The 15,821-nt window shown below is 40.8% G+C and overlaps 1 protein-coding gene and 1 pseudogene across 4 annotated transcripts in view; both read left to right on the top strand.

Annotated features, from left to right (window-relative positions):
• The window catches only part of RUNX2 (runt related transcription factor 2), a 224,687-nt gene that overhangs the window by 138,989 nt on the left and 69,877 nt on the right, over nt 1–15,821 (top strand). The window contains exon 6 of one of the 4 annotated variants that reach the window (XM_025042942.1): nt 5,955–6,310. The exons of the other annotated variants lie outside the window; for them this stretch is intronic. Within the exon in view, the coding sequence (XP_024898710.1) occupies nt 5,955–5,959 (5 nt within the window). The 3' untranslated portion in view covers nt 5,960–6,310. Of the gene's footprint in view, nt 1–5,954; nt 6,311–15,821 lie in introns of those variants that run through there. 4 annotated transcript variants of the gene reach the window in all.
• LOC102895069 lies at nt 1,535–2,765 on the top strand (annotated as a pseudogene).

The raw sequence follows: 15,821 nt of genomic DNA, 5'->3' as shown, positions 1-15,821 counted from the left end.
TGGCTTCTGCTGGGAAGACACAAAAGGCTGGGGATATCTGCACTCACATGTCGGGTACCTGGATGGGGCTGTGTGAAGGACGGCCTCAGGTGAGACTGCATCCTGCAGGGCCTCAGGGTAGATGTCTTCCATGGTTGCTTGAGCTCTGAGAACAAGTGTCCCAGCCAACCTGGTGGGAGCTGCATGGGCTTTAATGACAGCCTCAGAAGTCACATGGTGTCACGTTCACCATAGTCTATTGGTCAAAACAGTCATAAGCCCACCCAGATTCAAAGACAAGGGCCCCTAGCTCTCAAAGGAGGAGTGTCAAAGAATTGGCAACCAACCGGTTGTGTTGTTAAACCATCGCACACAGTGGTCACGCTTTCTGAACACTGAGAACCCACCGTCTGACAAAGGAGTTTGGTGCTGCTTCCAGGGGACAGAGACAATATAAGAACTGAGATTCGGGCAACTGATCTCTGGGGCATTTTGAAGGTTTATGGGGACAGATAAATTAAACATGGGGCTATTGGATAATCCTGGGAGAAAGTATGGTTTTTAAGTAGTTTGCTTAAAATTTTTATTTGCCACATTTGAGAAGTGGGACCACCACCACCTGCCCCAGCGGACCCCCAAGCCTTCACCCAGGAACCTGTGTGGGCCCCACCTTCCAGCCTCACCTTGATTTGTGCACATATTCGAAAGGAATATTGTTTGTGTTGAATCCAGAGAGGAGTCTTTGAAGCCCCAAGGCACCTTCAGAGCGAAGTGCCAGGTGACCTCAGGGTATTCAGGAGGCCTGAATGGAGGGAAGGAAGTGGATGTGCTCCAGCCTGGGCTGCTCTGAGGCTGAATGCAACTAGAGCGATGCCCCACTCATGGCTAGGCAGTCCAGCAGCCATGTGGTTTGGAGCAGGATGCGAGAATCAGTGTGCTCCCCCCACAATGCTCCAGGAGTGAAGGGAGAATGAGTTTAGGGCTTGCTTTGTGCAGGGCACTGCGTTAGGAACTTATGTGATTTAACTTGTTTCATTTAAGCCTCATAATAATCCTATGAAGTAGGCATTGCGATTCCTATTTTATAGTTAAAAGACTGTGGCTCAGAGAGGTTAAATGCCTTTTCGAAGGTCTCACAGCAAAAAAGGGACACTGAAATTCCAGGGGGACAGATTCTATTTGCTGTTTCAAAATTAGAATGGCCTCAGGCAAGAATGACATCCTCTCCTTTCCTTTCTTTCCAGTCTTTACTCCATTCCACACTTTTTCCTTCACTCTAAACAATGATTTCCATCACTGGGGTTCCTTGATGCTTGCAAAACCTAATCTCTTCATGGTTAGGGCCAAAACAGAGTTTTCTGCAAAACATATTTGAAGAAGCGATGCCTAGAGCTGTGCTATCCAATACAGTAGCCTCCTGCCATGTGTGACTGTTTAAATGTAAATAAAACGAAATAAAATGAATAAAATTAGCTTTTTCCTTTGGGAGCCACCCGATTGAGAGGAGTGTGGCCTCCTCCTTTCCCCACTGTGGCATATGCTCATCTACTGATGAGTGTACTTTGAAAAGGGGGAATCGTCTAGAAAAAATGTCACTTGGCCTGCTGTGTTCAAGACTCCCATTCTACTAGATGTTGTGAACTTCGTTCACACCAACTTGTGCAAAAACAATAGACAGCCCTATGCTGTCAGTGAATTAGCAGTTCATCAAAACCAGCGCTGAGTTGCGGGGTCCTGGCATTGCTGTGGCTCAAATTCCCAGAGTTCAAGGTTGTGAGACTCATCTTCTGGCCAAGGTGCTTTTAGCAATATGTGTCACATGTTTGCACCAAGCAAAACCAGGTGCTGTTGGCACCACAGGGTGAACACAACACAGAAGCGATATGCCATCTGCTCTGCCTTGGCTGCCTCAGCTTTACTAGTGCTGAGTGTGTCTAAAGGTCATCGTATTAAGGAATTTTCTGAACTTCCTGTGGTGGTTGAAGATAAAGCTGAAGGCTACAAGAAAACCAAGGAGGCCGTTTTGCTTCTTAAGAAACTTAAGGCCTGGAATGATATCAAAAAGGTCCATGCCTTTCAGTGAATGAGAGCTGGCAAGGGCGAAATGAGAAACCGTGGTCGTATTCAGTGCAGGAGACCTTGCATCACCTAAGATGAGAACAATGGCATCATCAAAGCCTTCAGAAACATCCCTGGAATTACTCTGCATAATGTAAGAAAACTGAACATTTGAAACTTGCTCCTGCTGGGCATGTGGGCCGTTTCTGCATTTGGACAGAAAGTGCTTTCCACAAGTTGGATAATCTATATGGCACCTGGTATAAAGCTGCCTCTCTCAAGAGTAACTACAACCTTCCCATGCACAAGATGCTCAGTACAGACCTTAGCAGAATCTTGAAAAGTCTAGAGATCCAGAGAGACCTCCGAGCACCAAGCAAAAAGATTCATCACAGGATCCTGAAGAAAGATCCACTGAAAAATCTGAGGATCTTGTTGAAGCTAAACCCATATGCAAAGGCCATGAGCTGGAGCACCATTCTTCACCAGGCCAAGAACCACAAGCTCTGGGTGGATAAAGCAGCAGCAGCGCTAGAGGCCAGATCGGATGAGAAGGGGGTTCCAGGCAAGAAGGCTGTGGTAGGGAAGAAAGGAAAGAAGGTTGTTGGTGTCAAGAAGCAGAAGAAGCCTTTGCTGGGATAAAGGCTGCAGCTAGCAAGAAACCAGCAGCTGAGAAGAAGCTTGTGGAAAAGAAACCCACAACAGAAGAAAAGAAGCCGGCCACATAAACTGAAATTTGTTTCGTAAAGGTCAGATCACTTTGGACAGCTAATTTTGAAGAAAAACCTGATCAAAAAGGCAAAATAAATAAAATTTTAAAATAATAAAATTAAATAAATTTAAAACGCAGTTCCCCAGTCACATTAGCTACATTTCAAATACTCAATAGCCACATGTGATCAATAGCTACTGTATTAGATGGCACAGGTATAGAATATTTTCATTGTTGTGGAAAGTTCCATCAGACATTGCTGCTTTAGAGAATAAGTATAGGAAGAATCACATTTTTATAACTAGTACTAATGCTAATTTTATTAATACTTTTAATGGTACTTGAGGGTTTTTTTTTTCTCCAAGCCTTTCTCACAGGTAAAATAATAGACTCTATTTTTACAGTACTTTATAGTTTACAAACTGCATTCACGTACTTGATCTTATTTAATGCAATAGTCTTGCAAAGTATGATAGGTAATGATGTTACATGTAAAGAAATAAAGGTTCAGGTAGGTTAAGCAACTTGGCCAAGGTTCTATAAACAGTAAATGACAGAGCCAGGATTTCAACACAGGTTCTCTCATTGTGCACTTTCCGCAGGGGGGGATTTGTGTATATGATGCCCGAAATTACCCTTAGGCAAAATTATTAAATCAAAAGTAATTTACCAGTGTTCTTATGGGGGGAATTGTGCTTGTCAGTTTTTCTTGTTTAAATCATCAGAATTTTCATTTGGTCTTGCCACTAACAAATATCTTTGTTTCCTTTCCAAAATTGCCAGCAGCTTTTATAATTATTTTATCATAAGTACAAGTTTACATAGGTGTATATTTATTAATTGGAAAATTACTTTTTCAAATTAGTTTATAATAAGAATGATTATGTTTATTGTCACTTAGACAAATGATAAAAAAAAAGAATCAATTAAAAAAAAAGTAACTTTCCAGAACTATGTGTGATATAAGATACGTATACATGAAAGGGTAGCTAGCATATACCCAGTCAGGCATGATATATAAAGAGCAAGGCATTTATTCACTCATTTATTTATAGAAAATAAAATATGTATCATCCACTGTGATAGACACTGGAGATAATAACATAGGCAGATAAACAGTAAATCTATAATAACACAAATAACATAATGTCAAGTTGTGATAAGTGCTTTGCATAATAAACAAAAAAAAAACAAAGAAAAGATAGATAGTATGGAGTAGGTGGGGTACTGTTTTAGACAGGGTTGCTAGGAAAGATATTTCTAAAGAAGTCACCCTTGAATAGAAACCCGAAGAAAGTGAACAAGCAGGCTCTAACCCCAGGGGAAACTGTTTCAGCAACGGTAGTCGTAAGTGCAAAGGTCTTGAGGCAGGCACATGCTCCGTTTTTCTTCTTGCACTAACACAAACCAATCTTATATTTAGCTGCTGATATATTTACTGTCTGTTTCCCAGTTATAATGCCCGTGCTTGGCTCTAGAAACGATGGGGAGGCTCTCATGCTTGGAATGCAGTGAGAGGACTGGGGAGAGATGGAAGATGGAGCCATGACCAGTTCATGGACCACCAGTGGTAGGCTGTGAAGGCCACTGGATTCTACGCTGAGGTGACTGGGGAAGCTGTAGGTGGTGACAGATAGAGGACATGCGCTGCCTTGGACTTTATTTATTATTTTATTTTTAATCCAACTTTCTATTTTGAACATTTTCAGATCTTCAGAAAAGTTGAAAGAATTTTAGAATAAATATTCTTCATCCGGATTATTTGCCAATTAACATCTCACCACATCTACTCCCTCTATTTTTTTCTCAACCATTTTAAAGGAACTTGCAGATATCATGACACTTTACACCTAAATATTTAATTATCTATCTCTAAAATACAATGATCATACCCAGGAAACTTTGATAAAATAATATTAATTATTATTATTTAAATATTAAAGCAAAGTACACTATTATATAAAATATGTAGTAAGTATACTAAACAGTAACATATTACATTTCTGAAATATTCCTAATAATATTCTTTACAGTTACTTAAAAAATTCTAGGATTCAATCGAAGATCACGTATTGCGTGAGTTGCCATGACTCTTAGTCTCTTCTAATTTAGAATAGTTCTCTGCAGACTGCTCAGCGGGAGCAAAAGCTTGAATATCTGAGAAGTAAGAGGACCTTTCTGAGAGGAGCTGCATGTAGGGGAGGAAAAGGAGATGGATTTGAGAAGGGCAACTGGAGCCAGATAAAGGAGACATTAGGCACAAAGCTAGTGATTTGGGGCCACAGGAAGTCTTTGAAAATTTTCGACAGCGACTCAAGAAAAGCATTGTATCAGGATGGTTCATCTGGCTGCTGAGTGCAGATGGATTCAGGCTAGGAATGCCTTTATGGTAGAAATGCACAATGGTGACCTTTGCCAATGGGGACCCTCTTTATCCTCTTCCGGCCCCATCCACTCCTTCTTATTCCAGTTTCCAGAGTCAAGGTGCTCTTTCCCGTTTTCTCGCTCTGCCTCTGGCTTTACCTCTAACTTCTGTGTCTCTTTCTCTTTTTTCTTTCTGACTTCTCTCTGCAACTCAGCAAAATATCCAGTTGCCTTCATAGCTTACTACTGGTGGTCCATGAACTGGTCCTGAATCCCTTTGCTACCTCTCCCCAGCTGTCTCCCTGTGTTCCAGCCACGAGGGCCTCCCCATTGTTGGGGCTATGTTGCTGAAGTTGGAGGGCTTGTTAAGTTTCAGGTTTGGTAATTCCACCACAAGCTGTATCTGTTCATTGAAATGAGAGTGCTAGTCACCATTATAAATGGTCACTGTCTTCATTCTTGAAGGGAGAGCCCTGATTATAAGCTTCGGCAATATGATGAAAAAGAATTAGCTAAATACAGAGAGGTAAAGGGAAAACTGGGCTTATGGTGAAGGTTCTCGTGCTTGGTGAGGGCCACCTGCAGAAATTATTTCCCTGAAGAAACTTGGTGGAATATTGGATAGTGCAGGGCTTTGAATTAGGTGGATGCGATTTGAATCTTACATTGATCTTGGCCAATCGCTACCCTCTTTGAACTCAGTTCTCATATCTCCCATATAATGTCACGGTGAAGATTACCTGAGATAATGTACATAATGTATACAGTGTGTGAAAATATATACACAGTGCCTAGCATGGTGTCTGGCCCAGGATAGGTACTTAATTTTTGATACTTCCAGCGTAAAGAGCAATGGCCAGAGATGTACAAGGAAGCCACATTTAAGCTATCCTTATCAGAAGAACCCAAGAGGAACCAGATGGAAGAGGTGGTTGAAGGAAGACCCGTCATGACAGATGCTGGAAGGACAGAGGACTAGAAGAAACAGTGAGCAAGTCCAGTAGCTGAGAGACTGTAACAGCTATGAAACTAAGGCCTTATTAGTCACCACTGCTCCAGCTGGTGACTTTGGCTTTCTTCTTCATCAAATGGTGGTGGTAGTCACACCAGGTGGTTGATTTCTGAGGGGAGGTTAAGGAGGAAAATCTCCATAAGTTGCTTAGTTTTTCAAGGAAAATATAAACTAAGAACTCTGCATATAGCATGGGTAATTGTTTATAAACCCATTAGAGGGAATTTTCTACAATCTTAGAGCCTATACATGCTAATCATGGTCTAGGCCCTCTCTTCGATATTCTGTGACTGAAATTGAATTGATATAGGAGCAGCATGTTGGCTTAGAATGAAATATGACATTTCATAAGCCAAGCAAAACAGAAAGAGCAGACAAAGAACTAGAGAAAGCCAAAAAGGGTAAGCAGGAAAACATTCCTTGAACCATAAGCCAGGGAGGGTTAGGTCTGAAATGACAAAAACATCTAAACTCCAAAGAGTTCGGGTGTTACATTAGGAGCCAATTACTAACACAAGCAATGAGGCTGTGGACCTGGTAAGGGACATCCATGAATAATGAAAGCAGGTGTCCTGGAAACAAAAACACCTTTCCTTCCAATGTATTCCTGGGTAATCTAGTGTGTACGGGATTAGTACAAACTTGAAGCTGAGCTATCAGGACATATCTCATAGTGAACCTCTTGGGGTGTACCAGCTGGACACTGAGCACACCTCCCCATTGAGCGACAACATCCCACCAGTTTATTCCAGCTCAAATGCTCCTTGAACAACATGCTGCTCAAAGAGCTTTGTTCCTTCATAATGAAGGACATGGACATGAGGATGGGAGGGAGCATGGCAAAACCCAATGTGTAGAACAATGTCCTCTTCTTAACACAGATAGACTGGTGAGTCCCTGAGCACCAGCTGCAGACAAGAAATAAGGGAGAGCCAACAAGTTAACAGAAAGAGGAGATGTTAGGAAGAGTGAGTTGGAAAACCTGCTTATTTGCTCTGGGAGGCTGAGTGAAGAGAGCCACATTCTCTGTCAGCGTCCTGGGCTCTTAGCGCCACTCTGCCCTGGCTCACCTTGCTCTCAGGGGCCAGTGCTCACGTGGTCTTGGGGCTTCAGCTTCCGTGTTAGTAAAATGGTGATGGTGGCAGCCCAGTGGTTTCCAAGTTCCTGTCTAGTCCTCTAGTCCTCTTATTTTACCAGGGGCGGGGCCAAGGCTGGCTTTTGGGGAGGGCAGGGATGGGCTGAAGTCCAGAGTAGCCACTTGCTAATGCGGATACAGTAGCATCCACACCCCACAGTCCAACGTTCTCCATTCTCTTGCTAGATCCAGTGGAGAATGGCTCTAGTCTGGGACAGTCAATACTATCATTCACATTCTGTCCATCACACCTTATGCCAACGACATGTGTTGCTAAATAATCCTTGGTTTCCTACTGCATCTGGATTAGGTGTCAGGATGCTGAATTGCATTGCAGACGGCATTGAAGTGAGCAATGGGCCTGGACATGGTGGCTATGCTCTTACATTTGGACTGGATAAAGGGGACTTTAAGAAGAGTTCAGCTTGGGAAGGACTCCTGATGTTCATAGAGCATCCAAGACCCCCAGAGACGGCTTTTCATGACTGCTAAAAGTATCCTTCTCACGGGACACTTACCCACTTATCAATTGACTCCTCGTTCATGGGGCCGGTCAGTCCTGTTACAATGTCGCCTAAGTTGTAACATGGAAATAATAATATCTGTCCTGCCTTCATTTTAGAATTCCAGGGAAGTGCTTGGAAAAATACCAAGTGCCACTTAACTATAGGGTTATTAAGAATGTTGCTATTATACATTTTGACTGATGAGATTTTGATAAAGGGAAAGGCTGCTCCCCTCCCTCCGCCATAAGACCTGTTCCCAAAAGTACATCTCAGTCCACACTCCAAAGACATTTCTTGCAACCACATCTTAGTGCGGTTCACCCAATGAAAAGCTCCTCTGGCTCCAAGTGGGCATGAAAGTTCATCTCAACATTTGCCATCAATAAAAAACCAATTCTTTCCATATGAAAAGCATTACAGCTGTCGAATGGTTATTGAGTGATGATACTTGAATAAGGGACAGGGAAATGTACAAAGGGAAACTTCGCAGGGACGCCAAATTGTAAAGATAGAAATGCCGGTATCAGAGGGGATTAGTTAATCAGAGTGGAGTCTTCACCAAGCAGGAAAGATGAGGAAGCAGGAAAGTTGGAAGATGGAGAGAAGCAACAGGTAGCAATGAGAGAATTAGTGTTACCTGGTAGATGAGTCAAAATGAGGATGACAGAGAGTAGACCACGGCTGCATTATGGCCAGCCCTCTCAGTCCAGGCATTTGTCAAAAAAATATCTTCTGGAAAATTCTGTCACAACAGACTTTGCCTTTGTAATTAGTTGTACAGAACCCCTGGAGTGCATTTGAGCCAATCCACGCCTGAGGGGCGGGAGCTGGGCCAGAACACTGGATCAGCCATCTCTGAGGCCCTCTAGAGAAGGTTTCTGAGCCTCTTTCAGAAACTCATCCTGCTGCCTGAGAGCCTTACTGGCCAAGACACCCTGCCCACTCCTTAATGCAGTTCTTCCCTCTGCCGTAGTTCTGGTTCTACTACCCATGCTCACTCACGTGCTACCACTCACTCCTCTGGCCATTCCTGGCTGACCAAAACGAATGTGGATCAGTGTGGTAGATGAAGAATACTGCTCTGAAGAAGAGCTGGGGTTGAGCGTGGCTTTATCCACTGCCTGATAGGCTTGGGGCAAGTCGCTTAGCTTTTCAGCCTCAGTTAGTTAGTTCATCAGTTAGGTGGGAATGATCCCTCTCTCATGGTTCAAGGTGAGGAGCAGATGGGATCAAATGGTAACTGTTCTGTGCAAAGAGCTATACATATGTGAGGTGGGGTGACCATACTCCTGGTTCGATGGGACAAGTTCTTGTTTAGGACTGTTGTCCTAGTGAAATCACTAACGGGGTCCCATTTTACTCTCAAAAGTGTCCTGATTTGGTGAAAAATTATATCACCCTGGGCACTGTAATTATCAACAGATGGAAATCCAGAGGGGCTAAATGAGGCTGGGAACTCTCCCGAAAGACCCCCAGATTCTCAAAATCCTTGTCCCTTCCTTGTCTCTTGCGGAGCAGCCCTTCATGTCTGTCAGTCCTGACTCACTTTGAAAATAAAAATTCTTCAGTTAGTCATTAAAAGAAATAACAACGCTGTTTTAATTTCAGCAACGGCCTTGGGATGAAAAGACTACTAATTACTCTAATTAACCAAGCACATTAAGTGCATATGTTCAAACGAATATTAAAATATGATCAGTCTTGGTCCTGAAGTTCTTGAGATACTGGAATGCATAAACATTTAGTGGAAGAAATCGTGACTTCAGAGAAAACACAAACAAAGTGGCCTGTTTGTTTGTGCGACTGCCTACTTGGGGAGAAACAACCAAGAGACACAGAAAGACATGAGGGTGTCTCCCCAGTTTGTTTCCAATTATTGCCCAGAGGAGACAGAACAAAGAAGCTCCTATTTATAGTCGAAGTCTGAAGAACAGGGGAGGGGAAAAGAAGCTTAATCATGGGAAAATACAATCCACTATTGGCATTAATAAAATAAAATGAAACTGTTTATCAAAGGAACAAATTTTCTTCAGGGAAAATAAATAGCTCCTTCCCTGTCTTGACTCCGTGTACAAGATTCTCTAAAACCACTTTAGTACCAGTGATGAGAACCAGGGTGGGAGTCGGCTAATGCCGCTGGAGCAGATGGGCTTCATGGTGGAAACCAGGACTGGAGCAGTGTAGGCACAAAAGCTTCAGGACTAGGATGTGCCTCTGTACCTGTAACTGGGGAAGCCAATGAAGGCCATGTTTCTTTGAGTGCACCACTAACTCTGGGGTCATTTCTCAAGGCTCCCCGTTCCCTCAGGAAGTGCCATGAGGAAGCAGGGGATAACGCTCGAGGACAAAGTTAGCTACTGGGAAAGGTTTCTGGTTGAGAATATACAATGGCCTCAAGGTTCAGAAGCTCCTCTTGTTTTGGAATAGATAAAAAAATGTTGGTGAGGGATGCTATGGTGGCATCCTCCTTGGCATGCAAGAGCTGCTATCTCTGACTTAGGAGAGGACACATGCTTTGCATTATGGTTTGTCCTTTCTCTTCCTCACCTCCCGCTCCTCCTCCACTCATCCTCTCTTTCACTTACTCGTTATTTATTCAATATATACTTTGGGTTTTTTTTAGAACTAAAATAATTTTTGACTCACGCTCAATGCTGTGGTGAGGAAACAGTTTCTTGCCTCGAAGATCTTACAATCTCATGCAGAGACAAGATGTCTCCTCCCGACGTGACGTTTTAATTTTGCTCACTGAGAACATAATTTCCATAATCGCCCAGGTATATATTTTCTGAATTCGTGAATAGTCTATCTCTTTCATTTTTGCTATTCAGTTCCTAGTGATTTTACCTTTCCTTTATTTTTCCTGTCTCTTCTTCTCTTAGCATGTCTCCAGAAATAGAAGGGCTCTCTTTATCTTCTCTTCTTAAAAAATTATTTTTAAAAATAATTACTAAGTTAGTACACTAGCCAAGCACCGTGCCAAGTAATTTCTATAACATCATCCCATTTAACTCTCATAACAAACCTTTAGAAGTCCGTTATTGCCACCCCATTTTACAGGTGAGGAAGCTAGAGTTCAGAGAGACTAAGCGACTTGCTCAGGTCGCACAAATGAAGTTCTAGAAGGCCTGAGAAAAGGCCAGTGTGGATATCATTCTGGAGGCACCAAAAATGATGGTGAGGGTGCTTCCATTTTGAGGTAATTTGTTCCTTGCCTTTTGGAGCTTAGGATCTCATGTCTAACCACTGGATAACGTGGCTCCAGGAAGAAACTGTCCTAGGGCACACAGGGTACATCTGCCAGCCCCATGCCAGGTCCATAGCATCTTTAGGGCAAAGAACAAAGAAGATCCAATTTAGAGCCAAAGTCTAAAGAACTCCAAACAATTTTTCTGAAATTCCAAAGTCATTCTAGTTCCTCTAGTGTTGTGGACTGGGTTTAGGGAACATCTTTGGAGAATATGCAAATAAGTTTTTTTTTTTATCCTAATCAAATTGGCTTGTGTTTTTGGAGGCTCTGCAGGCTACAGTGATGCTTCATTCTCTCCTATACAAATTACTTCAAGGAAAGATATTGAGGGGATGGGGGTCACTATTCTGTAAAACCCTCTAGAACGTCCAATAAGTGAGGTTTTTTTTTTTTTCTCCCAATAGCGATTCCCCAGAGCTGGCTCAGGCTAGAAGGGAGTCCTGCTGCAGGAACAGACTAGAACAGGCATTGTTATCATCATCATTCATTAAGTAATTTTTGCCTCTTGCTTCATGTTTAAGAACTCAATTGCTCTTACTACCCCTGACCTGCAGGGACAAGAACAGTAAACAAATTCTACCACTTCTTTCCTTTTAGATTTGTTCTTCCATCCCACATTTACCGCACTGGTCCAGGCAATCATTTTTGTTGTTCCAACTTATTTCTCTGAGTCTAATCTTTGTCCCCTGATCTCTCCATTTATCTTGCAGTTTACTCTCCCCAAATTATTTTATTCCCAAGTCCTTCTTGACTCAAGAACTTATAGTACCCCATCACCAAGTTTTGAGCTTGTTTAATCACAAAAATAACACTTAAATTTAATGCCCCCAAATTCAAACAACACAGAAGTGTATAAAAGAAAATCTATCATCTATCTATCTATCTATCTATCTATCTATCTATCTATCTATCTATCATCTATCTATCATCTATCTATCTATCTATCTATCTATCTATCTATCTATCTATCTATCTATCATTATCATCTATCTATCATCATCTTTCTATCTTCAAGCCAGAGTCTTTATTTCGAGATACTTCTTTTTTTCTTTTTAATTTTTAAAATGTTTACCGATATGATTTATGCATATGCTAAATAAAACTTTATTCAAATAATAATAAGAGAAACAATATTCTCCTGCCCCATGCTTTTCACTATCAGAGCTATTGAATCAAAGCTAAATGCCTCAGCTAAGGTATTAAAACCCTACCTGACATGGTGCTGCTTGGATTACCTTCTGAGCCTTATTTCTACTCCTCCTCAACTTGGACCAATTATTCCATGCCAGTCGAGAGCAAGTCTTATAGTCTCTGTCTGTTAACTGGAGAGTTTAGTTCATTTATATTATTCGTAATAACTGAGCTGTTTGGATTCATTTCTACCATCTTGTTTTGTACTCTGTTTTGTTTTCTGTTTCATTTTTTTCCCCTCCTTTGCTTCCTTGTTTTAAATTGATTGGTTCTATTCCCGCAATTACAATTTTCCCCTTGTATTCCAGTTCTTTTAATGGTCACCCTAGAAATTTTAATATGCATAATTAACATAATACAATTGAAAGGTAATCAATATATTTAAGCTTCTTCTAAACAATGAAAGAAGCAAAGAACATTTGAATTTTAATTACTCACCTCCAAATTTTATGTGAAGTTATCCAGGCTTTTAATTCTTTCTTAATTTTTAAAAACCCGTAAATTGTTGATGTTTTATACTATCAATTTTTATTTCGATATAACCACATGTTTATCTTTATCTTTACTTACTGACCCTGTTTCATTTCAGATCTGCTTTCGGAGATCATTTCCTTCTTTCTAAAATGTATGTCCTTTTGAAGTTTCTATAATGAGAATGTTCTTGTAGTAAATTCTCAGTTTGTGATTATTTGAAACAATTTTTTGCCTCTCTACTTTTTAAAGATAGACTTTCTTGTTTAGAATTCAAAATTGTTAGTTATTTGATGCTAGTTGGTTGATATGAATGCATCTGATTTTCCTTGCTGTTCTTGAGAATTCAATTGTCAGCTTCAGATCATTTCCAAATAATCTGCTTGTTCTCTCTGATTACTTTTAATGTCTCTTCTTTGTATTTGTTTTCACTTTGATATGTCTAGGAATGGATTTCTTTTCATATATCTTTTTTGGGATTCTCTGGGCTTTTGCAATCCATGCACTGTATCTTTAATTAATTCTGGAGAATCTCTTTTAATATTGCTTCTTCCCATTCTCTTTATTGTTTCCTATAGAATATTTTCACACTATTCTCCAGGTTTCTCAAATACTTTAATATTTCCCATTCCTTTTTTTTTTTTTTTACTAGAGTTTCTGTGGTCTCTTTAGTATTCCAGTTCATCTATTTTCTTTTTGAGCCTAGTCATTGAAATTTTAATTTCATTTATCATGTTTTTATTTCTAGAATTTCTATTGGTCATTTTGCAAAGCTGACCAGTTATCATAGTCTTTTCTTTTGCTATACTTTCAATCTCGTCTTATATTTTTGAATATTTTAATTATACTAATTCTATATTCCACGTTTGATTAGTCCCAGTATTTGTGGTCTCTGAAGATCTGATTCTAGAGTTTCTTGATTTAACTGACTCTCTCTCAGGGTGGCTTATTTCCTTGTGTGTTTAATGATAAAAAAAAAAAGATTTTATTTTCCTTGTAACTTAATGTGTAAGAACTCATTGGGGCCCCATTTAAAAATGTTTTTTTCCAGAGAAGATTGGAATTTGCTTCTGTCAGGTGCCTGAGAGTATCATTGAGTTGGAACCAATTTAAACTAAAAATTCAGGGTTTTCTTTCAGCCACAATAGTTGTATATATTCAGGCCCCAAACTCATAAAAGTCCAGATCTGTTATTAGAAATAAAGAGGGGGAGTTTTTTTTTTTTTTACTTTTACTGCTCCACTCAGAGCTGAGGCCAAGCTGGTCATGTACCTCCATCATTTTGTTCTATGGGATAGGTGTTTTTCTAGTTCACTCACTGAGAGTTGCCCTTCAGTGTTTTTGGCTTTGTTTATGGGTCTCTGCTCTGGTCTTTTACTCATGTTGGGCTTCAAGTTTTGTCTCTCATTTGTGGGAAATGCTGACTCCAACACTTGATGGTTCCTTAGGGCTTTCTGATCATTTCTGGAGCCCAAAGAATTACCTCACTTTCTAGCAAAATCTGTCATATGTTTAAAAAATGTTTTTATCTTTTACTTAGTGCTCTTAAGAATTCTCTGAAAATCTAGTCCACCTACTGTCAAAAAGAGAAGCCTTTATTTTTTTGCATTTGGACAAATTACTTCTCTGAGCTTTAGTTTGCTTCATCACTAAGGTGGAATAATATCTAATCATTATGATTTTGTGAGGATTACATAGGATACTGGATGTAAAAGCCTTCAATGTAGAAGTTTGAAAAGCGATGGTTATTATTATTACTACTGCTACTATTCTACTACTAGTACTACCACTACTAGTATAATAGCTACTACTACTAAAACAAAAGGGCTTGCTATTCCATGGAGAATCCAAGAATTAGATGTTTAAAGAAAAACAGTTAATTTTTAAAACAGTTAAAATTCTAGCTTTTTAAACGTATTCCTTGTATATTATGTGTAAGGGCTTTTTTTTTTTTTTTTAACACCACCCTAAAGTAGCTAATAACAGATCTCCCTGTAGGACTTGAGCCTTGTCCTCTGAGCTGTACCTTTGATAGGGGTATGTGTGTGGGCTGGAAGTTAGGCTCCAGTCAGTAACCAATGTCAGAGTCCACAGTGGAAACACTTCCGCTCTGTGCAGCATGGGTGGGCAAGCTAAAAGAACACCATTTATTGGAAGAAAGCTGCTACACATATACAACGAGGTGTTATATTTATTATTATTTCTATTTTAAATTATCCATTGAAAAAAGAGGACATGGCAAGAATTTTTAATGAGGCCCAGGGTCAAATTGGGTTCAGAAGCCTAAAGGGAAACATGGTAGTGTTCGAATGGGATGGATGCGACCTTGGACAGGTCAAGTTACCTCTCAGACTCATTCTCCTCATGTGTGAAGCAGCATAGTGGTGCTATGCAGTTTTAGGGAACTCCTTCATCTCAACTCTTATGATTCTCATCTCTTCCCAAGCCACATCCCCTGGGCTCTCTAATTCACTGACTTCTAAGACCCACCACCACAGCTGTGCCAAAGAATACTGTTTATCTAACAACGTCTGCCCAGAGTCCCCATTCTCTAATGTGAGAAACAGAATCAGAGCCACAATAGAGACAGAATCCTTCATGTGGCTTCGGCCTCCCGCTTCATAAGATGCTCATCTATCTCCGATGTGTGGTTGGAACATGAGGAGGTACAGCAAGCTGCCACGGTTGCTGTCTAAGGAAGGAAGTAGTTGGAACTGGTATGCTGTGAGTGAGGTTAGCTATGTGCAAAAATAGGCCACACCTAGAGATAGTTTGTAGTTGTGTTTCTAAGAAGACTTGAAAAACACCTTGATTCTGCCAAGAGAGCCTGGGTTGTATCCCTAGGCTTGGGGTGCAGCTCCAGGAAGTGAAACTGTAGCAATGTTGCATGACCTGTTAGAAGAAGGGGATGGCAGAAGCGCAGTGTTTTCTTTGGAGTCTGAGATGTGGGTGGCTGGAAAGCAAAGACCTATTTCTGTTGATAGCACATACTGGGAAAGGACAGAGGTGTTTGGGGGAGATAGAACCAGATCCAAAGCTTGGCTTTATCACCCTGTAGTTTTTGAAGCCTCATCGCTAACGGGAGGCTCAAAACCCTGACATGGGGGCTGCCCCAGCATTGTTTCCCAAACTTCAATCATTCG

Source organism: Pteropus alecto, unplaced genomic scaffold, assembly GCF_000325575.1.
Source record: "Pteropus alecto unplaced genomic scaffold, ASM32557v1 scaffold7, whole genome shotgun sequence".
NCBI classification, from domain to species: Eukaryota; Metazoa; Chordata; class Mammalia; order Chiroptera; family Pteropodidae; genus Pteropus; species Pteropus alecto.
The sequence above is the reverse complement of the archived record's forward strand: the minus strand, read 5'-3'. Positions and strand labels throughout refer to the sequence as shown.